Source organism: Panthera tigris, chromosome B4 (assembly GCF_018350195.1).
Source record: "Panthera tigris isolate Pti1 chromosome B4, P.tigris_Pti1_mat1.1, whole genome shotgun sequence".
Taxonomy (NCBI): Eukaryota; Metazoa; Chordata; class Mammalia; order Carnivora; family Felidae; genus Panthera; species Panthera tigris.
In genome coordinates, this window is record NC_056666.1 from 60,114,797 (window position 1) to 60,141,769 (window position 26,973).

At 40.3% G+C, this 26,973-nt stretch overlaps 2 protein-coding genes across 5 annotated transcripts in view; one reads left to right on the top strand and one right to left on the bottom strand.

Moving 5' to 3' along the window:
- PPFIBP1 (PPFIA binding protein 1) overlaps nt 1-26,973 on the top strand; it is a 174,704-nt gene that overhangs the window by 49,365 nt on the left and 98,366 nt on the right. For both annotated transcript variants that reach the window (XM_042992007.1, XM_042992008.1), the window contains one exon: nt 7,031-7,121. The gene's annotated coding sequence lies outside the window, so the exon portion shown is untranslated. The remainder of the gene's footprint in view (nt 1-7,030; nt 7,122-26,973) is intronic.
- CB4H12orf71 (chromosome B4 C12orf71 homolog) lies at nt 1,065-26,939 on the bottom strand. Of its 3 annotated transcripts, none has more exons than XM_042992019.1 (3): nt 26,851-26,939; nt 25,283-25,964; nt 1,065-2,480 (listed from the first exon to the last, which is right to left on the bottom strand). In XM_042992019.1, exons 2-3 carry the CDS (start codon nt 25,919-25,921, stop codon nt 2,337-2,339), a joined length of 783 nt encoding a protein of 260 aa, XP_042847953.1. In that variant the 5' UTR covers nt 25,922-25,964; nt 26,851-26,939; the 3' UTR covers nt 1,065-2,336. The 3 variants fall into 3 exon arrangements, with proteins under 3 accessions (XP_042847953.1, XP_042847952.1, XP_007075704.1); XM_042992018.1 differs by lacking the exon at nt 1,065-2,480 and adding an exon at nt 24,253-24,625 and having other exon boundaries at nt 26,855-26,939; XM_007075642.2 differs by lacking the exon at nt 1,065-2,480 and adding an exon at nt 24,253-24,625.

A 26,973-nucleotide genomic window follows, 5' to 3' on the forward strand; every position in this document is an offset into this window, starting at 1 on the left:
TTAATGATATAGGTAGAAGTACTTGGTTCTATAACATTTCTTGGGTATGGGGGCCAAGATTTTAGGGCCGTGCAGTTGTTTCTCCTACACCTTCAATAGGGATAGAACATATTTCAGAACATTTATAGAATATTTTTCCCACTGAGGACATGACTGACTATAATCAGCAATCTCTGATTTCTATAAAACTATGCTTATGCTCCAAGAAATGTGTGAGTAATGGGAATGTCTACTCTAAACTTCCTGCCCAAAATTTAATTGAAGTCAACTGTTTAAAATATATTGTTGGGTAAAATTCACATTATAGCCCATAATATTTGTTATGTAAAGTTGGAATATATTGTTATGTAAAATTTAACTTCAGCCCGTGATAGTTTTTGTACGAAAAAGCGTTTGCAACAAACGACAGTTGGTGTGTTAGGAAACTGAGCCATGTTCATTCCTTCACCCTCGCCCCGCTGTCTCATGTCGCAAGCAACTGTGCATGTTTATTTTTATATAAAACTTCATGGCAGGCCTTAGTCATTTCAATCAATTCAGTCAAAACTTTCAAAGAATAACAACTTTTGAATTCCAAAATTGCTTAGAATCTTTGAGTTAGAATCTTTCTGTGGGAAGCAAAAAAATAATTTGCCAGTGTTGGCCAAGAAAGCTGTGCATGAAAATGTTAAAATAAAAAAAAAAAAAAAAAAGGCAAGCCATTACTAAACGCTACAAATATGATTGTGAAGCAACATGTTAATTTAAAACCATGTGGGCTTTATTTGATGTAATAAGTCAGTACACACTGCAAATACTGAGATCTTGGAACCCTACTGGAAATCTGACTACATTGAATTTGATGTTGGCTTAGAAAATGGGTTCACTGAAGATTTTGGCACATCAGAGATTATCAAATTATCCACTCAGCTAGTATTTACCGCATGGTGCTCGGTATTGTGAGAACACTGTATGATGTACACTGAACCCTTTTAGAGCATAAGGATGGATTCCAAGCCATTTGTCCAACTTCAGATTTGCAAATATACTACAACATGTAATTTCTTCAACTCTTTAGTGTCTATTTTTTTTGGCTAAGAGCCTTCCCTTTCTTGTACCGCTTAACTTGATCTTTACTTCTATCATTAGCCCTAGCCTTGAGCTTTTTTTTCTGAGCATCCCAGAAAGAAATAAGTTTTTAGTCTGTTCATATGAGTTACTTTATACACAAAGCCGTGCTGGAATACAGATGTTTATGGTTGACTGGCCCTATGTAACTACCCAGACAGCCCACCCTTATGATTTAAATTGCTTCTCAGCTAAGCTAGTACTACTTGTCAGGGACCTTGAACCTAAAATTTGAAAATGCCAAGGGTCTATTTGAAAGAATCCATTCTTTGATAACAAAGTCTTCTTGAGGAGGCAAAATGCACTTCTGGAATATTTAAACAGTGAAAATCAATATGTGATTAAATGCCCAAATGAATGAATAGGTCGAAACACTCAATCCCGTTGGCAGTGAGAAAAGGAGAATACGAGAGATTTGATTGAGCAAGACAGGAGAATTTGCTACAAATACGGTTTTGAGCATGGTTAGGCATCAAACTAACTTGTTTGATTGTAACGCCTGCACTCTGTTTCCAGTCACAGGGAGCCAGGATTTTGGACATAGGCCTAAACAGCTCTGAAGTGCGTGGTGTAAACCTTTATCCCATTTGGGTACCCCTGCAACTTTAGGCTCTCTGTAAAGTCATTTTGGATCCTGTAATCTATGTCCTGTAGCACTTTCACACCTTTAATATACAGCTTTACTTTAGTCTTTTGAGTACCTCATTCCCCTGGGATTCTGGGGATCCAGTACTCACATGAAGTACAAGTTATATCCCACAATATTGAGCACAGAGATTTGGCCTTTGCCGTGGATGTGGTGTTGATAATAGAAGAGAAAATGGAGCACAGAGTGAGTATGGCTCAGAAGCAGGAATAGAGGTGATGTGAGAGGGAGAAACAGGCTATCCTTGTTACATGAAAGACTGAAAATAAAAGGGGGTAAGATTTGAAAAGTAGCTAAGGGATAAGATGAGAAAGGTCTTGAATGTCAAAGTCAAGGATTTGGTGTTGACTCTGTAGACACTGTGAGCCAATGAAAGACTAGCCTGACTGAAAAGATGGCTATGACCATCTCTATCTAAATGTGAAGTTGGTGATGAGTAACTTGGCAGTACATATATTTTCCCTTTGTTTTATTTGGATTGTGTAAACCTGTCTTTCAGTACAAAAGAGCACTGGGTTACATCTAGGTGACACATTTCCTCCAGACATCCTGGTGAACTTCAGGAAGTGGTGGAGATGATTCACTAGGGGACATCTTCCTGATCTATGCAGCGATTGGTATCTGGACACAGTTGTTCTTGCCAGGCTGCGAAGAAGTCTTTCCATAATTTCTGTGGATGTTTGCTCTGCCTTTTCCCAAGACTTGGGAAACCAAGCACAGGATGAGACTAGATGGGAACAAATTTGGAAGATTTAGGGTCCCTGGTAAGTCTTTATTCAGAAGGCTTTTTGAAAGTCCTAAAGTGTCTAGACAGGCCTTAGCTTACCAAGGGGAAGATAGACATTGGTCAGTTTGGTTCTTTGATTACCTTGGTAAAAAAAAAAAAAAAAAAAAAAAAAAAGAGTATTTTGGATTTTTATATTCCCCATACCCCCACAGTAAGCCTAATCTTAGAATCAGAAGATTCTTGCAAGTCTGTGGAAGTCCATTATATAAATATATATATTTATGATATATGTATATATGATATATATATTTATGATATATATGTGATATATATCAGATATATACCTGATATATCAGATATATCTGATATATATCTGATATATATATATATGATATATATATTATATGATGTATGTAAATAAGTACCTTATATTAGGTACCTTATCCTAAACTGTGCAGAGGTATACTTTACTGCCTTTTCCTAACATTTCTAACCTACAAACCTGTTGAGATTTCTTTTTATTATCTGTAACTTTTAAAATTATTATCAGTATAGCACAGAGATTAATAATACCAGCTCTGTACCCAAATTGCCCAAGTTCTGATCCTGATTTTTTCACTCAATAGCAATGTGACTTTGGGCAAATTATTTAACTCCCCTACCTCAGTTTCCTCATCTGTAATATGGAGATAATCATTTACTTTGAGCATTTTTGCCAGAATTAAATGAATGAATTCATTGTTCATTTACTAAAAGTAAAGCCCTTAGAATGGTCCCTAGTACATAAATTCCCAATAAATATTATCTATTATTGTAAATGAGAAAATTAAAGCAGCTAAAGGTCAAGTGACTTAGGTAGTTATCTAGCAAGATGGTTAAACCAGGATTAGTGTTTCTTATTTCAAGATTTAGTCAACTGAGTGTATTTAACTGGTCGACTGTACTATACTGATACAGAGACCAGAGGTCAGGAAATTTTTTCTTAAAGGGACAGATCAGTTAATAAGTATTTTATACTTTGCAGGACTTACAGTCTCTTCTACAACTACTCAGCTCTGTCATTGTGTCTTGCAGAAGCTGTAATTGATAAGGTATGGCTGTGTTCCAGTAAAACTTTATTTATAAAAACAGGTTGCAGACTGTTTGTGCAGACCTATGCTTCAGATGCTTAAGTTATACCTGAATAGAGACTTTGCATTCCATTTAGTTTTAATCTATGAAATAGGTATTGCTGTGGGAAAGGAAGGCAGAAGAAAAAACAAATTTCCCTACAGCCCATTAACAAGTTCTTGAGACAGGCAGAGTGACATTCCTCTGCAAGCTCAGGTGCCTTGATGACACTTTGCTAGGGGCAAAAGGGAATCTGAACTTAACATTATCCTGACCCTCAGCATCCTGTAAGTCTGTCTACTTGAACATATAAAAAAATCCTTTGGAAACCTCCTTTATGTCTGCCCGCCTTCCCCTTCCCCTCCCCATATATGTTGGCAGTCTTACTGCAAGCTTATGGCCCCCTGATACACATCTGAAGGCACTCAGATGAGACCTTTTGAGTAATCAAAGGGACCGAGTTTTTACCAAACAGTAGTAAATGACCTTTTCCAAGCAATAGCTAGCCCCCTCAAGGTCCTGGAAACCTTGTTTCCAAATTCTTTGGAGGAGGCTTACCCCCTCCCAACTTGAAGCTATATAACCAGTCATCTGACCCAATTCCAGTGCAGCTCTTTCTGCCCATGGGTTCTGTCCCTGTGCTTTAATAAAAGCACCTTTTTGCACCGAATCTCAAGAATTCTTTCTTGGCTGTAGGCTCTGAACCCTAACACCTCAAACTACAACCCAGTTATTATTATAATAAGCAATAACTTCGCCTCCAAATGATTATGTTTAATGTGTTATTCTCAGTTGTGATGGTCATGCTTGAGAAGATCTAAAGGATTTAGAAAGTCACCAATAGTAATAAATGTGTTTTCCCATCTCAAAGAGATGTATAGAAGTTGCTGATGTAATGGCCTGGAGGATTTTTCTTAGAATTTGAAATCTGTGATTTGGGCAGGATGATAAGGGTTGTTTTATTAAAAGAACACAAATACAGACTGTTGTTTGGTTTTTTGTCTTTTTTTTTTTTTTTGTAATTTCTGTATAGGAAAAATATGTGAGTCAGATAACATGCTATTTGTAATTATCCTTGTCATTACACAACAGGTTTTTGTGCTAGGAATGTTGTTTGCATGGGTTTGGATGTTTTTCTGGCTTACTTTTCAGTTTAATAAAGTGTTCTTTTTAAATTAAACTTGTCAGTGAACCTTTTTTGTGAGTGGCTTTGTTGGTTAGTTCATATTTATAACTTACGTCTGTTTCTGAGGAAATGACTACATTCTCTTGCATTCGATCAAAACTGTGTAACAAAGGACATCTTTGACTTACTTAAAAACAAGGCTCATGATGGAAACTCAAAAAACCCAATGGTTCATGTTTATAAATGTTTTTATGTATTCAGTCTTGGTTGGGCCAAATAATCAGAGCTCTGTGCAGAGGGAGGGATTGAAAATACTCAGTGCTTCTCAATTGAATAGAATCGTCTGGAGCAAGTTCAGGGAACACTTTCTTACAATTCTCTTTAAAATTTTTTTATTTTATATGTTTTGAATTGGGTCTTACAGAATATAGGTATGTATTTTTTTCTTCTCTTTAAACCCGTTCCACTGATTTTTCTGTCCTCATTTGTACCTGATAGGCCCTGACCTATGGTGAAGTCTAAACCTTGCACGTGTAATTTCTAGCAACGAGGCTGATGGGGATTGGGAAGGGGCCTGGGGACGTAGCTGACTCACAAAAACCCTCTGTGTCTTCCTCCCTACTGGAGGCCTCTCTTTCCCCACCTCTGGAACATCCTCAGGTTGTCACCACTGTAGTCTTGTCCCTCACTGTTGATCCCTTCCTTCTGCTGTTCGTTGCAGGGCGGGACTTGAAAGCACAGGCGAGGCTCTTGCCTGCTCAGACCCGGGTTGACCTGGGCTCTGGGACCCCGCCTAGAACTCACATTCCCCCTCAAAGGCCCTGTTAAAAATGGTGTTTTCTAACAGGATTTTGGTGTGATGATGATTTTATATCTGTTCGGTTATGAACTCATTGGGATTTTCTGTGCTAGTTGCTAATGTAATCATCAATTTCAGCCCTTTCATGAGTGCTCAAGGAAACCCCTTCCCTAACCTCAATCTTGGATCTAAGTCTACAACAGACAAGAGAGAAGCTGCTGTACTTGCTGCCACACGTCGCTCACTCCTGCCTTTCTCAGAAGCACCTGTGGGGTAGGGTTCCTAAACACTCATGTGGAAAGCTGTTGACTAATACAACTGTTTACTTTTGGAGCACAGACTAGTCTTAAAATTAGGCTGGCTTATGCATGCATCATTAATCGCTTAAAATTCACCTGGATTGGTGTGTCTGTGTGGGTCATACATGAAGCCAGCTTTAGGGGAGACAGAAAGGGCAGATGCTTACCTGAGTGGAGAGATTTCTTTAAGACAGCCACTATCCCCCATTCATACCTGAAATTCTGTTGTCAGTAATGCATTTTATTTCCGTGTTAAGCACCTGCCTCTTTTGAAGGTCTTTTTCAAAAGCAAATGTCCTTAGGAAGGATATGCGTTAAGCTGTTTGAGCCGCAGATCTGATCCTATTCTTTCCTTCCTTCCTTAAACATCTGGGGTCACTGGCTTCTCAAAAGGACAGAGTAAAGAAGGAAGGAACCACACTGCTCCTTCATAATTTTATCCGGGACTGGCTCTGACTATATATAGATTTGAGAAACACATGTAAGGTAACATATCTGGTATTTAACTTGGAGATACTTTTGCTTTCTCATTTGAGTAGTGAGCACCTCTAAAGGAACTTCTATTCCTAAATATTCCTTAACGACCAAAATATGTTATTACTGTAATGGTGAGGATATACATGCCCATACATATAGTACTGGGAATTTTTTTTCTATATTTGTTATTTACAGGAGGTAAGGAAATCAGTCAAGTCTAATTGCAAGCCTATAAAACGGTATATATGTTTCTGCCATATTGTCTGCATATTGATTGGTCTTGTTGGACAAGAAAATAATTTCCTTTTTTTTTTTTTTAACCTTAGCCACCAAATACTGTCAAGTTATGATTCGTTCATTTACTCAACAAACATTCATAGAGTACCTAACGTGTGCCAGGTACTTTGTGCTATAAAAATGAATGATGGTGGTTTTCTGCTGAAACTCAGGCTTCAAGGAATATTTGAGGTTGTCCAGCAACTGGGGAAGTAAGGAAGAAGGAGAAGGGAATGCTGGGGGCAAGGGGAGGAAAAAAGGGGGAGGAAGCAAAGAAAGAACTGGAAGGAAGTTAGTTAAATCTGTTGGTCCTTAACACATTTTCATGTTTTTAATTACACATGTGTTATCTAGTTTGATGCTCTTTGCTTATACAATACTTGACCATCTATAGGCTATATTTTTTTCTGGTGTGCTATAATTTGAAATTAATTTTATCTTTTTTATATTTGTTTCTTTTCAGTATAGAAGAATTTTATGGATCAGTTTGCTAAGAAGCACATGGAAAATTTGAAGAGCTGAAGAAAATCACTATTAAACTTGCTTTTAAAAATGTGAGTAAACTTTCTCCTCTGCATTATTTATTTCCAACACTTGTAAAGCCTGTAATTACCTTTCTGTATATTGAGTGTGTAAATTTTTTCCCAGTAGTAAAGTTACTCGACTGTGTCTGTCTATTCATTAAGTCTGTGACAATTGATGACCCACCCCCCTCTGGAAAAGTTTTTCAATTCTAAAAGTGCTATGACTAACATAGGTGACTGTAGAATTTAGATGTGTTATGGCCAGTCAGTGAGCAAATCTGGTTGGCAGCGAGAAGAAAAACACAGACCTGCTAGCACAGAAAAAGTACCACCCTCTTCTCAATCCTTGATGGCTCTTTGTCCCACAGACCATCTCAGTGCTGTATTGAAGCCAGTGAGAATTGGGTCAACCCCTTAATGACCCTGTACGTTTAGAAACATGAGGTGCTTTCACATAAGCTTATTTACTCTCTTCCTCCTTGTTATTCTTGTTCAGTAATAATAATACTTAGCTATTTGTTGAGCATCTTCCAAGTGATAGGTACTTGATTCATTCAATTCAGTCAGTATTCATTTAACAAATACTTTTTCAAGTGTTTGCAACGTGCCAGTCACTGTTCTGATGCTATGACCTTATACTGTCATGGCAATCTTGCAAGGTTGGAGTTAATATTTCAGTGATCTGCATGAGGATACTAAGGTTCAGAGAAGGGTAGGGAGTTTGCTGACCGGCACACAACTGCTAAGTGGCAAAACCCAGTGTGTGAATTTGGTGCTGACATTTTTTGATTGGCCATATCCTGTGTAAGTGGTGTTTAAAATGCTCTTCTTGGTACTGCTTTTGGTAGGAGACTAGAACCTTCCGGGTTGTATTCTTAACAGGAATATGATCCTAATCCTTCTAAAGTTTGGCCATAGTCACAAGGAAGGAAATTAGAGAAACATCCTCCCGCTTTTGAGAGGTAGCTTTGGTACCTAGATGGGGAGTTAAGAGATAAAATGTCCAGTCCCAGACCTTCCATGGATTTCCTGTGTGTCCTTGAGATAGTTAACATACATGGGAAACAGTTACTTTTATTTATGCCAACTGAGGAGAGCAGACCAGATGTTCTCTGGGGTCTCTTTCAGTCAGCATTTTATGGAAATAAATTATGAAGGAAAGTGCACAAATCGTAAGTGGATGGCTTGAGGGAATAATTGTCACAAAATGGGCACACCTTTGCAACAGCACCCAGATTAACAGAAAATTGCCGGCACCCCAGGACCCTCCTCTTCTAATGTTCCTGGGGATAACTGATTCCATGATTTCTAATGCCGTTGATAAGTTTGCCTGTTGAAAAAATTCTTGTGAATAGAATCATGTACTATATATTCTTTTGTGTCTGGCTTATTTTTCTTACTGTATTTGTGAAATTCTTCTACAGTATTGCATAAGTTTGTTTTATTTCATTCTCCTTGCTCTTAATGGTATTCAATTATATATCTCTTTTAAAGTTGCTGGACATTTAGGTGCTATCCAGTTTGGATGAATAACGAATAGTGCTTTGATGAATATTTTTGCACATATCTTCTGGTGTTTGTATTTTGTTCAGAGACTACTCAGTGATTTAGATTCTGCAGATCTCGGGAGTGATGTTGAACTAAATAAATGTCTTTGGAAGCAGACAAGTTGATTTTAGCTAGCCAGGTGATTTGTCTGGCTCAGCCTGATGGTCTAAACATGCTAGTCAGAAACAGATAAAGATGCTTTTGTATATTGCTCTTGTAGATTGAGAGTGTGGCCAGGTGGAAGGCTTCCTTGATACGTGTGTGGTGTGGTAAGGCTTGCTCTCCTGGCAGAGAAGGGCTTTGGTTGGGTCCAGGAAATGGTTACAGAGGGGAAGAGGCAGTAAATCCAGAAAAGAGAGATGTCTAGGCTACCCTAGAAATGATTAGGAGATCTCATCAACCTGATCAAGGACCTTAAAAACTGACAACCCAGGGGAAGAATCTGTATTGTGAGACTGAAGAGTTTGGGGAGAGGAATAAAGAAATAAATAATGAGGGGTGCCTGGGTGGCTCAGTCGCTTAAGCTTCTGACTCTTGGTCTTGGCTCAGGTCACGATCTCATGGTTCATGGGATCGAGCTCCACATCAGGGGGAAAGCTGCTTGGGATTATGTCGCTCTGCCCCTCCCCCACCCACTTCCCTCTCCTCTTCTCAAAAATAAATAAACTTAAAAAAAAAAAAAGAACTATTGTTGCAGGCAGGCAGGCTGAATCTCAGAAGGAGCTCTCAAAGCATTTTCTGAACGAATTTATTCTAATGTTGGTCAAATTTCTTTTTAAGTCTAATTTTGTTTTGAGGAAGCTTTGAAAAACCAGTTCCTACTGTATGAATCTTGAGCCGACCCGGACTTAATCAATAGAATTACCAAACTAGGAAACAAATGTATTTTCCAATAAATGTGGGGTGTGGGCGTGAGGGTCTTGCCGTGCGACCATTCTGTGTTCAGGTCACAGCTCCTGCCTCTTCCGACCATCTCCCCAGGTTAGCTCTTTCCTCTGTGAAGTAGGGATATTAATGTGCTTACCTAATAGGTTTGCTGTGACAGTTTACTGCCGTAATGTCTGCAGTGCATTTGGGTGTGTTGTACTTGTACGAAAAATGACAGCCATTATTCTTACTATTTTTCTGAATCTTCTTATGGATGTTGCCTGTTTGACTCAGTAGCTGAGACTTCATAAGAGTTTTCAGGTGATTTTTTTTTAAAAACATAAGACTAGCTAGTTTCTTTTTTAAGTATGGTGAACACTAATAAGTATTTTCCGACTTGCCTCGCCTTAAACTGAAATCAGAGGAAAGATGACAGGAAACATTTGTCCATGTGTTGTTGGCCAGGCCCTCCCCAGGGTGAGTCAGTGAAGACACTGTTGGTTGTTGGAACTCCTTTACTCGGTTAATTCAAGAAGAAGCCAGTGGAGCTGAGATTCATGGAGAAGTTGGGTCATTTCGGACAAAGGAAAATCACAATTTTTGTTGGACTCTCAATTCTTGGCAGGCATTTTGCAAACATAAGTAAGGTGTCCTTATTTACCAGGGGACTGTGGTGAGAGGCTCTGTGGGTGACTTACTACATACCACCACACCCAGCGTAGGGTATGCTTCCCAACTGGTTGTGGTTGGCCACGTCTTTTCACCCATTAGTGATTCTGTTCTAGCTATTAAGACATATGGTATCGATTAAGCTTGATTTTGCCCTCGGTGAGATTATTTTTATTAAAAAAAATTTGTTTTAAGTTTATTTATTTTGAGAGAGGGAGAAATAGCTTGAGCAGGGGAGGGACAGAAAGAGAGGGAGAGAGACAGAAACCCAAGCAGGCCTCTCGCTGTCAATGTGGAGCCCGATGTGGGGCTTGAACTCACAAGCCACAAGATCATGACCTGAGCCAAAATCAAGAGTCGGACGCTCAGCCAGCTGAGCCAGTCAGACGCCCCTGACCTCGGTGAGATTATGATCAAACAAATGAATAATCTAGTGTTCTGAAAAAACTTTTAGAGTGATTTGAGCAAGGAGAACAATTTACCCAAAACTCTGAAATTCTACTTCTGACTTTTCTAATACTAGCTTTGGCACTTCTGGTATATCCTTTGCCATGGGCCTCTGTTTCCTCATCTATAAAATCAGGAATAGTTTAGATTGGTACTTTGAGGCAGAGGGGAGTTCTGTGAATCCTCTAAATGTCATACCTAGTTTTGGGTTTTTTTTTTTTTTAGGGAGAGTATGCGAGCAGGGGAGAGGGGCAGAGAAGAGAGAGAATCTTAAGCAGACTTCACACTCAGTGTGAGATCATTGACCTGAGCCAAAATCAAGAGTCGGTTGCTCAACTGACTGAGCCACCCCAGCGCCCCAATATTTATATTTTTCTAAATGCTAGATTCTTTGACAGGTTCATTCCATGTCAGAGGAACCTTTGACAGCAGATGTTGGTACTTATGATAGTAGATGAAGGAGCAGTTTTAAGATATGACCTAAGTTCACCAAATAGTTACTATCCATATCAGATAAAACATTAATGACTAAAGTGAGGTAACTGATTTAAGGTTGTAAGAGTATATCTACATTTATTTTCACAGCAGCATTTGCTTTAACAAGCTCTAATACACATGCTCTATTCATGAAAGGGTGTATATATATATATCAACTACACAAATATATAAGACATGTATTTAAATATATGGCATAGCTAGGTTATGAAAGCTGTATTTGGCTTTCTCTCATATCTCTATTTAAATTCCCACTTCCCACATTACATCTTTGGGAGTGTCACCCTGCCCCCAAAATTGGGTTTGTTTTGTTGTTCCTGATGTCAAAGCAAATATTTACTAAAAAACATTGAATAATTGTCATAGAAATTAAATATTGGATTAATTAAATTAATAAAATAAGTACCAAATAGTGTTATTACTTATTTTTTTAAGTTTATTTATTTATTTTGAGAGAGACAAGAGTGTGAGTGGGGGAGGAAGAGAGAGAGAGAGAGAGAGAGAGAGAGAGAGAGAGAGAGAGAGAGAGAATATTCCAAGCAGGCTCCACATTGTTGGAGCCAAGCCCGATGTGGGGGTCGATCCCATGAACTGTGAGATCTTGACACCTGAGCTGAAATCAAGAGTCGGACACTCATCCGACTGAGCCACCCAGGTGCCCCTACTTAATTATTACTTTTAAGTTCCCACCTCGATCCTCTTATACCCAGGGGTATCTACATGCAGCTGATGCAGGAGGGCATATAGGAAAGAATTAAACCAAAAACTTTGGGATGTTTGTACTTTCCGGCATTTAGATGTTCTGGCAACTGGCAAACAAGAAGTATCATTTGTCTCAGAGCCCAGGCAACACCCTTCTCTCTACATTGTGCTCATGGTTCTTGAGGTCACGGGATGGTGGTGGTGAAAGCTGTCTGGTTATGCCACTTTGGAAGCTGGATGGACCCAGGCACAGGAATGAGGTGGGGCCTCTCATCTGGCTTTGTTACTGCCCTGTCTTCTTCAGGCTGAGGAAGGCCGTGGGACTGTGCACTTTATTACTCAGGCTGCTTATATAATCGCTGCACCTTGTCATGTAGTGGTTTCTGAACAGGCATTTTGTAGCCTCTGAGATGATGTTGGCCCTAAAGAAAAGCAGCCCTCGTAGCTCTGGCCCTTTGGGCTCTCTTTCTCCATACCCTGGTAGTCTTGTTCACTTTATCATATGGGGTTGATGTTTTCTACCTCCTGGGTAATTCTCAAAATACTGCTTGGGATTGGCAATCTTATTTGGAATCATGTGTCACATATGTGTTTTGTGTTTTATTGGTTCGTTATAACTCGAGACAATATGTAAATGAATTTCTTTCCATTAAAAGATTTTTATTTCCATTTTTCCCCCTCTAGTGATCTCTCCCTCTTTTACCAAGTATCTAGGATCTCCTTTACAATCCAAGGGGGATGTGGTTGGGGTTTTAGAACTATTCCTTTAAGCAGAGGCTTCCTTTGTGTGTGATGTGCAATGGAGTTTGAGGGTAGCTTGAAGCTATTTGCTAAGCCTTAGCAGTCTTTATTCTCAGTTGCTTTGTTTTTTCCCTACCCTGTTAGGAAATTGGCAGTCAGTGACTGATTTTTTTTTCCCCTCCTTAATACAGATATGCAAGGGTGTAACTTGGAGAGAAAGGAAATGTTTACACATTTTGCAAATAAATAACCAAATCATGTGGAGGGTGTGTGTGTGTGTGTGTGTGTGCACATGCATTGGCTCTATAACTGGACAGGTGGTGCTTTTAAGTGCTATGTGTTTGTTTAATTAGAAGAACTTAGCACTTCGGATGGCACTTTGGGCATATAGTTTCAGCAGTTTTTTAAGAAGGAAGAAGGTCCAAGGGAATTTTGACTCTCATTTAGTGGATCTATGGTTTAATATTATGGCATTTTTTGAAATGGATGGTTCTGGCATCAGAGTTTCAATTAGCCAAGGCTCTCCATGGCTTAGGGGGCAAGGAAGTGGGAGAAGGGATTTCAGTCATTCCTAAATCTGTTATTTAGCAGTAGCTGGAGGCTTTGTGCATCATAATCAAAGAAATGAGGTTGCGTCCCCAGGGTGTGTTCTGTGTTCCTGGAATACCCAAATGCTGCCTTCCCCCTGACGAATCACAGCCCAGAGCTTGTTCAACCTAGAGGAGACTTAAATTAGGGGTGTGGTAATTTACAGCCACTGTAGCAGGACCCATTTAGTCTTTAGGCAAAAAATAATACATGCTGTCTCTTAAGAAATTATGGTAGCTCTCAGAGCTTGAGATAGCTTCAACAACTTGCTATTACCTCAAACTCTGGTATAATCCCTCACCAATGACGGACTCCTCAGTACCATGCAATAATTATATTTGTCGTCTGTGTTTTAGTTTGTCTTTCAAAACATGAGTTGTCACTGTACCATCAGCTTTTCTTATTTTTATATTTGTTTTCACTTTATTCCTTACCTTCATGGTAGTCATTATGTGCTTGGTTTTAGGTACGTGGCTATTTGATACTGGGATATTAAGAGATTTTAGAAGAAAAGGTCATCAGCTGTCTTTCTGGGCTATTCTGGGCATTTTGTACTATATTTATTTTGGGTCCAGCTTTTCCTGCCCTTGATTTCTGATTAGCTGTTCCTCCTCCTGGCCGTGGCCTCTCATCTTGCTTGGAAGCTTTTCAATAGGTCTGAACTTGGATGACTGTTTTGTTTAACAAATAAACTTGATGTCAACCTTGGGGGGTAGAGAGATACACAGGATGGAACTCTGTCCATTAATGCTTCTGGTTCTAATGCAAGGAATTCCTGGAGCAGGGAAGCTAGTTTCCAGTACACCAATTTCCAGAAGTTGTTTCCTGCTTGAGGAGATTAGTCTTTACAATGGGAAACGTGAATCCTGGGCATTTTTAAAAGTTTTGGATGATTTGTGAGATTTTATTTTTTCAATGTTTATTTATTTTTGAGAGGCAGAGACAGAGTGTGAGCAGGCAAGGGGCAGAGAGAGAGAGGGAGACAGAATCTTCAGACAGAATCTGAAGCAGGCTCTAGGCTCTGAGCTGTCTGCACGGAGTGTGATGAGGGGCTCGAACTCATGAGCTATGAGATCATGACCTGAGCTGAAGTCGGAACCTCAACCGACTGAGCCACCCAGGTGCTCCTGATTTGTAAGATTTAAATGGTCTTACTGTCTGTAAATTTTTAGAAATTAAAGAATGGATTATTTGCTTAGAGAGGTGGGCCTTTTGGTTCTTCATAGTCTGAATTGGTCTTGACTGAGGTCTGGCACAGAACACCCCTTTTCAGAAGCCTGGCACCCAGAGACGGAGCCTTCTGTGTTGTTGGGAGAGTGAAAAAAAGAAGTATCAAGCAGGAAATAAGTGGCCTTCAAGGAGTAGTGGGCCTTCAGACATAAGACTTGTCCCAAGAAGAGCAGAGCGACAGTTAAAACACCTGTTTGCGTTGACCCACAGTGCCTCCTGGCCTGTTGACCCTTTCTCTTTCCTCCCCTTGTTAGCCAGCACAAGCAGCAACACTTCTCTGTGAGTCTGTGTGGAGTGATTTTAGAGGAATAGAAAATACCGAGTAATTCTAATGGAATGTTGTAGGATTCAGAAAGCGATTTCTGCTTCCTCACTTGGGGGTCCTCCTGGGTCCTCAGAAGGTAGAGCTGAAAAAAATCAACGTGTTATGTGTGCTTGGTTCTTTGCACTCTTTAATACGATACAGTCGATTCTCGTTATTTGTGGTAGTTACATTCTATAAGGTCACCGCAAATACTGAATTAGCAAATACTGAGCCATTGGCCCTGGTGGGTATATAAGTTTAGGTTCCTGTGAGCTTCTGTCACATTTTCTCAGTTGATGAATGTATAGTCTTCATCTCTTTAAGGCACCTATTTAATATTGTTGATTCATTAACAATGAACTCGCAATCAACAGTGCTATAACATATGCCTAAACAAAGCTTATCTAACACGTCCGTTTTTCTCTGCAAGGCACGTCACAGCCTCTTTCACTTGGGAACACTAGACAGCACCTCAGCCCTATAAACACTTGTTTGTAGTATGAATGCTGATCTGAAATAAGAAGGGAGAGCATTGCCTTATTCACCTTCAGCTGGGACTGTGTTCACAGGCAACTCAAATTTTTTACTGCTCTGTGCTTGTCCAGGAATGCCCATGAAAACACTGTGAGTACTGATTTGGGGTTTACAAATACATTTTTGTTAGTGGGCAAATCCACAATATCTACTGTGTGACATGAGAAAAGTAATCCCAATTATTGTGGCGGGAACCCTTTTCAGTCCAGCTCTACAGAGTGTGTACCAAACCAATCATTTAAGGTAAAAATGAGTTTCAAGTTGGTACTGTGACCACTATCCAGAACACATTTTTAAATAGCGTCTGCTAATATGAAGACTGTTAAGGACAACTTGCCCAATTGGTGATTCCTATTGTTGAACAAGTGACAACACTATAGCCAGGCTTTGAACATGTAGAGAAAAGGAGCAATGGCTTGTGTATCCCCGTGTCCTTGACATGAAAGGTAATAACGGCCAGCACATAGTGGAACCCCAGTGGGTGAATGAGTACTAAAACGAACTAATGAAGGAAAGAGCGAGGAGAAATCTGCTTGGTATTATCTGACAGTCTACTTCAGGGCACCTTTGGAATCTGATGCAGCTTTTCAGCTTAGCTGACTTCCTGCCTCCTGCATTTATTAAATTAACTCATGTAAATGCTTACTAAATGTCAGAGGAAGTAGAGTCTAGGAGCTGGGGTAGCATGGGGGATATTGCAGCTGGGCTGAGAGCGGAATAGGAGTACCGCCAACCATACTGAGAAGACTACTTAAGGGCTAAATCAGCATTTGATTCCTTCTTCCATTTCACCACGAAGCCTGACTGGCAGTTTCTTTCTTGGGTTTTTTGCTCGTATTCCTGCTGCCAACTTCTCTTCAGTCCTCCTTCCACACTGCTGTTATTAGAAGCCTTTCTAGAACATGATTTAATCATCTCAGTGTCTTGCTTCAGAATTTCATTCTCCTCGTAAGATACAATTCAAAACTCCTTAGTGATCTGGCTCCATCCCTGCATTTCCAGCTTCTGTCTCTTACCCTTGCGCTGAAGGACATCATCCTGTGCTTGGCGGCGGAACTAGACTTTTCACTGTCTCCCACGCATGCCCTTTAGGACTTTTGGCTTTTGCACAGTGTTGTTGCCAATGTTGTCTGCTCCTCCCAGATCTTCCCCTGTGCTGTGTCTGGCAAGATGTCCATCCCCCCTACAAGTATGAGCTCTTTAAGGGAAAGGTCTATCTAATCATCTTTGTGTATAGCCTCTCAGCCTGTAGCATGTTATGTTCCGTAAATGTAGTTGAGTGGGTGAATGAATTTAGACATTATCTGGAGGATTCGGAAATACGAAGACTTAAAAAAAATCGTTTTAAGTAAAAAAGAAAGGATAGAATATCAGTTTGTACTCAGACACATAGAAAGATGTGACAGTTCTCTTGTTAACTAGCTTTGTCTGATGGGTAAAACTGAGCTTTTCCACTCAGGAAACATCTACACTACACCATGCTCCCTGGCCCCCAATATAAATATCCAGGAACTAGATTTAATTAAAGTAGAAGCTAGTTAAATTTTATATGAGAGGAAACAACGTGCAATTTCAGATATTATCTGTTGCTGTTATTTCCTGCAGATTAACCATTCATTTCACCAAATATTTATCACGGAGCTACTATGTCCAAGAAACAGGGCCAGGGGCTTTGGAGCATGAAAAGAAAAGATAAGCAGAACACAGGGGCTTTTGTCTAGTGGGAGGGAAGGACATGAAAGCACATTTCTGTAAAACAGGATAAAACGTACACTTATTACAGGTAGTGCTGTGGTAGCACAAAAAAGGGTGAGGTTATTTCTAGCCTGCTCACTTCTATAGAAGAGCTTGAATTTAACGTGAACCTGGAAAGGGTGCACTTGGGAGTAGGTAGGTAGCAGGGCAGAGGAACACGATTAGGGTGGTTCCAAAGAGAGAGGACAGTATAAGCAAAGACGCCGAGGCAAGAAAGTACAGGGGATAAGTACTGCAAGGAGTGGGATGGGTGAGTGCAGAGCATTGTAAGATAAGACTGGAAAAGTACATCAGGATCTTATTTTAGAGGGATTTAATGACAGTTTGCTTGGACTCTGTTCTGTAGGCACAAGGAGCTGTGGCAGAATTTTAACAGGAAGATTTTAAAAAGGAAATATGTGACAGCAGCCAGCAACAGCTAAAATTTGTAAGCAGATCTCATGTGCCAGGCGCTTTTTCTAAATCCTCACCACAACACTTTGAGGCTAGTACTGATAGGATCACTTTTGACAGATAAAACGGAAAGCCCAGAGAGGTTAAGTAACTTCCCAGGATCCATAGCACATAAGAGGTGGACCTGAGATTTGAAGCCAGAAAATCTTATTTGTGAATGTGGGTTTTGAACCTGGGATTGAAGAGTAGGACTCAAGGAGTCTCTGAACTTTTCTCAATTATTTGCAGAGTGTTAATATCTATGAATGTATACCTTTGTTTAAGACAAACATCTCTAGCTTTAATCCTGTAAGTTGGAGCACACCAAATGATGTGAATAAAGACTGGAGCAGCGCCCCATTTTGCCCTCACGAATCCCCAGTATGTACCATGCATCATATGGTGATGGTGTGCTTACGCTGCTTCTTAGATTGGAAAAAGAACACTCTCGCACTGCTCAAAATAAAAGGAAATGTCAGAAACCATTTGTAAGAATTATTAGTACTATAAAGTGTCAGGCTGTTCCTTGGTTTGTGAAAAACAGAAAATGTCCAACAAGTTTTGTTTTTTGTTTTTTTGAAGGTAAACATGAGCTCTCCAGCCCTGGAACTTGGGATAACATGAAAGAGAAGAGAGCTAGCTGTCCATTGGGCAAAAATCATTCTTTTAAATTTCAACAAAAGCTAAGGGCACAGCTAAGGGTGGCTGTGTCAGTTACGTGTCCGATTTCAGCTCAGGTCGTGAGCTTGTGAGTTCGAGCCCCACATTGCATCAGGCTCTATGCTGACAGCTTGGAGCCTGGAGCCTGCTTTGGATTCTGTGTCTCCTCTCTCTCTGCCCCTCCCCTGCTTGCGCGCGCGCTCTCTCTCTCTCTCTCTCTCTAAATTAAACATTAAAACAAATTTAAATTCCAACAAAAGCTAAATAAACTCTGGAAATCTGAAATGTTTTTGAAAAATGCCTAGATATTAGTCTGTTTTCAACTAGATCAATTTTTTACAGTTAGAAGGACTTATGGGATGAATATTTACTCACCCATGAGACTGAAAATTCCTTGCAGCCCATGGTGAATCCAAAGGCAGGTGCCAGTAGGAATGAATGAATCCAGATTCAAGAATTGCCTAGCTGATATTATTTGAGAAATCAATACCTAAGTTTTGCTTAAAGATTTTAATGCTTTAATTATGTACATCTTTAAGATACTCTTATCACACAAGTATAGCACATGTAATACTTTAAGAGATCTGGATTCCCTACTTGAATTTTTTGTAATATTTTTCCCATCTTTGCTTTCTCATCTTCTATTTCTATTTTTTTTTTCCTGGTCCATTTGAAAATAAGCTGCAGATACCATAATACTTTACTCTTAATTTCCTAAGAATCAAGGACATTCTTCTACACAGCCACGATATTCTTATTACCCCTGATAAAATGATATATAGTCCATATTCAGATTTTTCCAACTATTAAAAAATGTCTTTTATCATAGATTTGAGAATTTGGTCAAGGATTCAGTGAAGGGTTATGAATAGCAGTCAGTCATCATGTCTCTTTGGTCTCCTTTTTGAACTGTCTTGTCTCCCTGTTTTGTTTCTTCTTATTTTGTATTTCACGATGTTAATATGTTTGAATAGTCTAAGATGGCAGCCTAGAAGAACGCCTTATGTCCTGGATTCATCTGACTGTTGGTGTCCTCAGATTAGATTCAGGATAAACACACATTGCTAGCAGCAGTCCAGTGCTTCTCAGAAGGCCCATGATGTTGGTTAGGCTAAATTTAATCACTTGGTTAAGCTGGTGTTCACTGGTTCTCTCCATTGGAAGGGTACCTAATTCCCTTGACAGCTAGTACTCTGCTGGGTAGTTCTCGGAGAGCGTGTGCACGTTTTGTTCCCCAGTGGTCGTTCACCCAATGGTTTTAGCATTTTTTTAAAGTTCTTATTTAAATTCCAGTTAACGTACAGTGTAACATTAGTTTTAGGTGTACAATTTAGTGATTTGGCACTTGCATGCAACACCCGGTGCTTGTCCCAACCAGTGCTAGCATTCATTTTTGATTCTTATCTGAATCAATTATTACCATGGTGGTTTCAGTAGAGTACTAACTGAATTGTTGATTACTTTACTGGAGAAAAATTCTCCTTTTCATCCCCATCCCTGTATGGGGAGAATCTAGGCCCCAAAGACAGATGGTAGTGGAGTTGATGAGAGGGGAGCATAAAAACGACTCTCCAAACCTGTATTAACAATGAATGTGTCCAGTGTTTTCCTTTGTGTTGAGTGCATGGGTAAGTTCTATGAGGAGGGAGGGATCTCTTTAGTTTTGGAGATTCGCACTTAAAATAATCTTTATTGATGCAGGTAAGGAAGAATGAAGTTAAATTGTCATTCTGATTTCCTTCTAGACTAAGAGAATTCAGTAATAATGAGATGAATTTTCGTTCAACAGCCACAACCTGAGTAGATATTTGATGTCTGCCCTCCCATTTGAAAATGCCTCACAAGTATTTCCTGATGAAATACTTCAAGCATATTAGATTGATATCCAAAGGGCATCAAAACCATGAAATTCCTTGGAAAGGTGGAATAGTAAACAAATTGTTTAGTAAGGGGATTTCTTGATCTAGGTTTATAATCCTTTTGGGAATTTACCCTAAGGCTTTTGTACCCACACGACTCATGACTGGCTCACTCAGTGGTTTGGTGTTATCTGATGAGGATCTTATTTCACTTTTGAAAGCAGGGTGTTGTTCTCTTTGTTGGGGTCTGAGGGGGTAGCAGGAAAAGACGGACTCCATGAAGTGCAACGTAAAGCCTCCCCATCCATCTTGAAATTAGAGAGCCCACTGCATGGAATAGAATTTCTTCTACTTGTCACTCATAATGAAAAGACTTATTTTTGAAGCAGTTTGTTTAAGCCTCCTGCCTAAACAAAATCGTTCTTAACTATTGGGGTACAAACCTTACCAGACAGTCTTGTGAATTCATGTAGAATTTGTTCCATTTTTCCTTTTTTTTGTTAAGAGGATTTGGGCCACTGTTTTTGTAACCAGGTAGATGTAGACCTGTGTGTCCTCTGGAGCCATGAACTTTAATATTCTGTTCTTTAAATCTGGATAAGATGGTTTTGCCCTTGTTTTGCTGGTATGGTACACACACTTTTCTCTCAAGGGGATCCTGCTAAGTAAGAAATTGACATGGGATGATGTATACAATTTTACATTAGTCTATCTGATTCTGTGTGTGGAGGGAGCGGAATACCATCGACGTTTGCTTGATAAGCTTTCCCTGTATTCTGGCTCATTATGATGTTATAGATTGTAGAATATGAATATTTAAGTTAAACTGAGCTTTATGGGTTTCAAGGTTGAGTAGTTCACTTGAAAGAATTGTTTTCATTTTGAGATAATGGGATCCCAAAATGTATTGGTTAAGTAGATTAGCATGTGTCTGATAAGTGCAATCATTCTAGCTTGAGGTTATAGCAAAGATTGTATCTTTGTATGACCACTTCCATTTTGCTCTAGGTCCTTTTGATGTATAAGTGGGCCTCCTAAAGCCCCAGCTCCACGTATGTGACATAAAGCCAATAACCTGATCACAGTTTGGCATGTAGCCAATAGCTTCACAGCATATTTGACACGATGATGAATGAGGAGGTGTTGAAATATTTCCTGTTTTTAAACACTTGGACTTGGTCTCTGAGATGTTGTATGATAACGCCAAAGAATATTTAGAATTCGAATTCTTTACAAAGAATATTTGTTACAAAAGCTTATAAAATACATTGTTTGAATTTTAGAGATAGGTTCATACCTGTCAAGCAGGTTTATAGAACACCAAGAATTAAGCACAAATATGTAAGATGTCTTGCTAATGAACAGGGCTTCTTATTCACTGTGGGCAGTCTTTTGAGGTAGCTCATGTTGTTTGAGCTTTTCTTGGAGCTTGACTTAATTACTAGAGAAAGTTAAAATAACAGAGCCCTGATTACGAATGCCACGATGGTAGGAGAGGTCATCTTTTAGGCATATCATACATCTAGTCTAAAGCAACATTAGGGCTCCATGTGTATTTGTTGAATTAACATTTCAGATTAATTACTGAATCCCTCTGGTCTTAGATTTCTCAGTCTGTAGGTCACCACTTCTCTTGGCCTTTCATGGATTGCCATTTTCTTCCTGTCTCCCGCTTTCTACTCTCATTCCTGCTCTTAACCCTGCTTGCCGTAACTTTTTTTTTTAAACTGTTTTCTTTTTTTTTTTTAATGTTTATTTTTTTGAGAGAGAGACACACATGCACACAGACAGAGATGAGTGGGGGAGGGACTGAGAGAGATAGAGACACAGAATCGGAAGCAGGCTCCAGGCTCCGAGCTGTCAGCACAGAGCCTGACGCGGGGCTCGAACTCACGAACCGCAAGATCATGACCTGAGCTGAAGTCAGATGCTTAACCGACAGAGCCACCCAGGCGCCCCAGCTTGCCCTAACTTTTAACTTAAAGAATAGCAACTCTAAGCTGTTATATTTCACTTTTCAAAAAAATTGTATAGGAACAAGTTTAAAGAAATAAGTTATATTCAAATCATTTAAAAAATGTTGAGACAGACCACTGTGTACCAGACACTGTATAGTAAAAAGGAACCAAGAAGTTGGTCTGTAGGTAAACTAGTTGGATGAAGAGAGCTGAAAAGTGCAAGTCATGGTGTGAGGGTGGCAGGATGGGGACTGGGGCCCAGCTTAAGGAAGGGCACGGTCAACTGCACCTGCCAGGGTCGTTCTTGGCTATAGTAACCTGAGAGCAGCATCTTTAAGGGCAAATTCCCCAGATAGTGGGGGAACTTGAAAAGGCAATGGGGGACATTCTCCAGGGAATGACGAAGGTAACCCCAGGGTTTTGTGTGTTGGCCCCGATGAAAAGTACAGGTGTTCCTTTGGGGAATGTGGTGAGAATAGATTAAAAGAAGATCTGGAAAGGGTAACACATTGTGAATGCTACTAGATGTGGTGTGTATGCTGCAGTTTGGGAAGGAGGTACACAGGGGGATCTGGAAGGAAGAGAATGAAAATCATGGACGGGTGCAGTAATGGTACCCAAAGTCATGGTGAAGTCAAAGAGCGAGTGGAGGTGGAGCAGCGTGTTTGAGTGAGCTACTCAGATGGGAAGATGTTCTCAGAGAACAGAGAAGTGGATAAAGTGAGGAGTCTGCCTGTGAAGAAACTCAGGATGTGACTGTGAACATATATTGCTGAGCATATATTGCTGTTGTTTGATTTCTTCCCTCCCGTTGTGCTGTCATTCCTTAGGCAATATCATCCCCAGTGTCTCTCACACATGACCAGCCTCAACTGCACACTTTAACACTACACCAGTGTATCCAGCAGTGTAAAGTCCTCCACCTTATTAACTGTCCGACTCTTGGTTTTGGCTCAGGTCGTGATCTCACAGTTCGTGGGTTCAAGCCCTGCGTCGGGCTCTGTGCTGACAGCTTGGAGCTTGCTTGGGATTCTTTCTCTCCCTCTCTCTCTGCCCCTTCCCTGCTTGCTCTCTATCTCTCAAAACAAGTAAATAAACATTAAAAAAAAAAATGTCCTCCACCTTAAACTAACCACATTTGTAACTGAAGCAACCTTATATATGAAACCGTTTAAAATCCACCTCTTCACATTTAATTATTTTTTAGTATTCAATGGGTACTTCATACAGACAAAACGTATCACCCGTAATCTTTTTATAGTCATGTTTGCATGGCTTTATCTCTTAAATAATAAGCTCACTGAGCCCAAGGATTGTTTTTATAAGTTAGAAAAGTACTTGGACCTTCTACGTGCTAAATATTTGTGGAAGGAAGGGAGAAGGAGAAGAAGGAAGGCAAAAAGGGAATTGCAATTGAGGGAAGGGAGGAATTTGAGGGTTCTTGGGTAAATCTGTGAGTGAATAAGGAGGAGGTAGTGGTCCTGGGGAAGCAAATTGATAACAGTAACAGGGAGAGGTCAGGACAGAAGGGTGAGAGGTGAGCACAGATTTCCTTAAAGAAGTTGAAATTCAGAGGAAAGTTGAATGACAATTGCAAAGCCATTGCAGAAGGTATGGTGGGGAATGGGTTGGGAGAGGACTTGGTTGAATCAAGATCTGCTAAAACCCATACCTTTTGGTAAGTATTGCTTCTGTGTGGGAAATATTTCAATGAGAATTACTCTTAAGCTCTCATTCTTGGATGTCCCTTGGATTGAGGTTTCTGGGGAGATCCTCTGGAGAATGAATATCAGCAGCTACAGCAAAATTATGTATTAAGTGCTTGCCTTATCTCCTCAGTTCTCACAACAACCCTGTGAGGTACATATTACTATCTTTCTCATCTTATGAGTGAAGCAGGGTAGACCTAGACTGGCTAAGTAGCACTGCCAATTCTCTGATTCCTCCTGAGTGGGCCACTTACTCTAGCCAACACAGCACAGTCTACAACCAGTCAGGTCCCCGGGGAACATCACAGCTGCCATCAGAAATCCTGAAACACTTCCAATTGAAATCTGTTTCCTGAGTGACTCAGTATCCTCTGCCATTTGCTCAAGCCCTTGAAGTTCAACCCAAACCACACTACCATCTTGGGAATCTGATGGGTTATAGTGTTGCCTCCTGAAAATGGGCATTTGGCTTAATATTAAAAAAGGTTAAAATATATAAAAATAAAAGAGGGTAAAAATAGAGTAAGGATGGGGGGCAGAGGAGAGAAAAAGAATGCCTTCAAGTTAGGAAGGGTAATACTACTTAAAATTCACAGAGAATATATCTCAGTCTTCTAGACAACATCAGCCTGAGTCAACATGGTGAGCTGGAAGAGGAAGACATGACTAATAAGAGCATGTGTTTATTGGAAAACAATTAACTCGTGGGGATTGTAGAATAGAGGTTATCTGGCGATAGAGGGTGTCCTAATTCGAGGGAATCTTGGGGTTGGATTCTCTTGCCTCTGTGAGAGAGTCTTTTCTTTCGTGCCCGCTGATGGGGTTGCTCAGTGGCCTCCTCCGGGTGTTGTCTCCCGAGAAGTGAGGAGAGGATTTGCTCCCTCAGCCAGTGGAAAACCCACCTCAGGTTCACACAGGAGATGGCCTGTGTGCTGGCATGAGCACCCTCCTTCTCTGGCTTCTCTGGCTGACCCGATGAGACTGAGGAGGTGTCTAGAGTGCTTGTCCTTTGGCTGTGAGTTGCCTGGTTTGTCATCTGCCAAGACAATGAATGAGTTAAAGACCTATAATCTGGACAACAGTGGGGCCAATATGTACCCATTCATGGAATTGAAATCCTTCTATCAAAAATAATCCAACTGTAAAGGCAAAGTTTTTTTGTTTTTGTTTTTAACATTTATTCATTTTTGAGAGACAGCCCTCACAGGGGAGGGGCAGAGAGAGAGGGAGACACAGAATCTGAAGCAGCCTCTAAGGCTTAGCAGGCTCTGAGCTGTCAGCAGGAGCCCAACTCAGGGCTTGAACCCAGGAATTATGAGATCATGACCTGAACCAAAGTCAGACACTTAACTGACTGAGCCACCCAGGCCCCCCTATGTAAATGCAAAGTTTAAATCCTCATTAATAATTAAACACACACATATATTTTGGGTGGTCATCTTTGTTAGTTTTTTTTTTTTTAACTTTCCTACCCTCTTTTGTCCTTCAGTGCTCCTCGATATTTCCCCTTCAGCTCGACCCTGACCCCTTTCCTTGCTGTTAGCCTTCTCCCTCCCTCTCCTGGTCTGTCAGACACCAAGGGGGTGTGGCCCTGCTTCAAAGCAGGTAGTAATACTCCATGTGTTCCAAACTGGTACCCCTAACCCCAACCAGGTCTGTTCCCTTCTTGCCTATGGGGCATCTCTGTGCTCACCTCAGTAAGTTCGTGTTCCTGAAGTCTTAGAGGAATCTGTGGAAACTGCATGGTACCTCTGTGTTGGCAGGGGTTGGGCAAGTCTTGGCAAGTATCATGTTCTTGATGACTGACCTGAGCTCTATCTGGAGGGGAGCTGCTGAACAATTGGAAATCTTCCTCCTGAGCAGATTCAGGGAATGCAGAGCCATCATCATCATCTTTCTGATTTTCCAGAAGTTTCTCAAGCTTTTGCACAAGACCGTCCAGTTTGCTGAGAGTCAGTTGTGTGTTCTCTTCAGGGTACTTGTCTACCCACCAATTGACTCCGTTTATGTCCCAATTAACTATGGAATCTGAATTGTTAGAACCCACATCAATGTCCCAGGCCAGGGTGATGCTTAGTTTGCAAAACTGCTTTGGGTCGTCCTGAATTTGGTCTTGTCTCCTCAGGAGTCTGCCTGTACTTTCAGTTCTCCATGTCCCTTGGATAGGAGGGACAAAGATTGAAGGACCCTTGGAAGACACATCTTCACGGGAGATGGTTTTCTTGTAGGAGGTGTCTTCACAGGGGAAATAGCCCACAGAGAGGCTCAGGTTTGATTCAGAGCTGCAGTCTGTAGAGTCAGTTCCATCATTGCTAGAGGATGAGTGTGCCATGGAGTTCAAGGGCTCAAATCTCAGGTGTCACCTCAGGAATCTTCTAAAGAAAGGAAAAAAAAAATAGGTGGGATTAGGGGAGAAGAAGAGGGAAGTTCTGATGGTTGAGCAATAGCATTATTCATTCCTTTTTCTACTTGTGACTATCCCATTCTGGTAGAAGTTCATCCTTTTTTTTGTCTTCTTTAATGAAGGGCAAAAAAGGCCGCCCCGTCCCTTAAAAAATTTCTTTCTTTGTGTCACAACACTTTTTACTAAGCCTTTCCACCTGATACCGCTCATCTTCTGTCTTGCTACAGTTGAAAGAACTTGAATTATAAAAGAAAAAATGATCATTGTATAAAATTTGAAAAACACAGAAAAGCATAAAGGTGAAATTAAATATGCTTATGATCCTACTGTCTAGAGATATTGATAACCATTACTGAAAACATTTTGGTGGACTTCCTTTTCTTTATCTGTACATGTATGTGTACATGTGTATTTGTACATATGCATACACACATACACATATCTAAATGGATGCCACATCAGCTGTTGAAAGTGAGACTGTTTTATAGCATACCCCAGAGTAAACATATATATGGCTATTCTGTCATTTTTAACCACTTTCTTATTGATCATTAGGTGATTGTTGTTTTAATAAATAGATCTTCAGTAAACCCTTTTGTCAATAAATCTTTGTGTCTCTCTGTCTATATATTTGTGTGGATTTATTGGACCAAAGATCACACACATATTAAAGCTTCCTGATAGTTGATATCAAATTGCTTTCCAGAAAGGTTATAGCCATTGAGATGCCCATCCTCCCACCATCTGTTGGCACTTTTTAGCCCAGTTTTTTTTGTGATGCCCCTGGTAGGTAAGTGGGGGTGGAAGAATTACGTGGTCGCACACACGTGCGCGCATACACACACACACACACGTACACACGCTCTGTCATGCCCTCCTCTCGTGGCTGCCCACATGAAAAAGGCGCTGCCAATTCCTGAGCCATAAACTGGGGATGTTAAAAATCCTCAGATCCCAACTGTCAGAGGCTACAGGTCCAA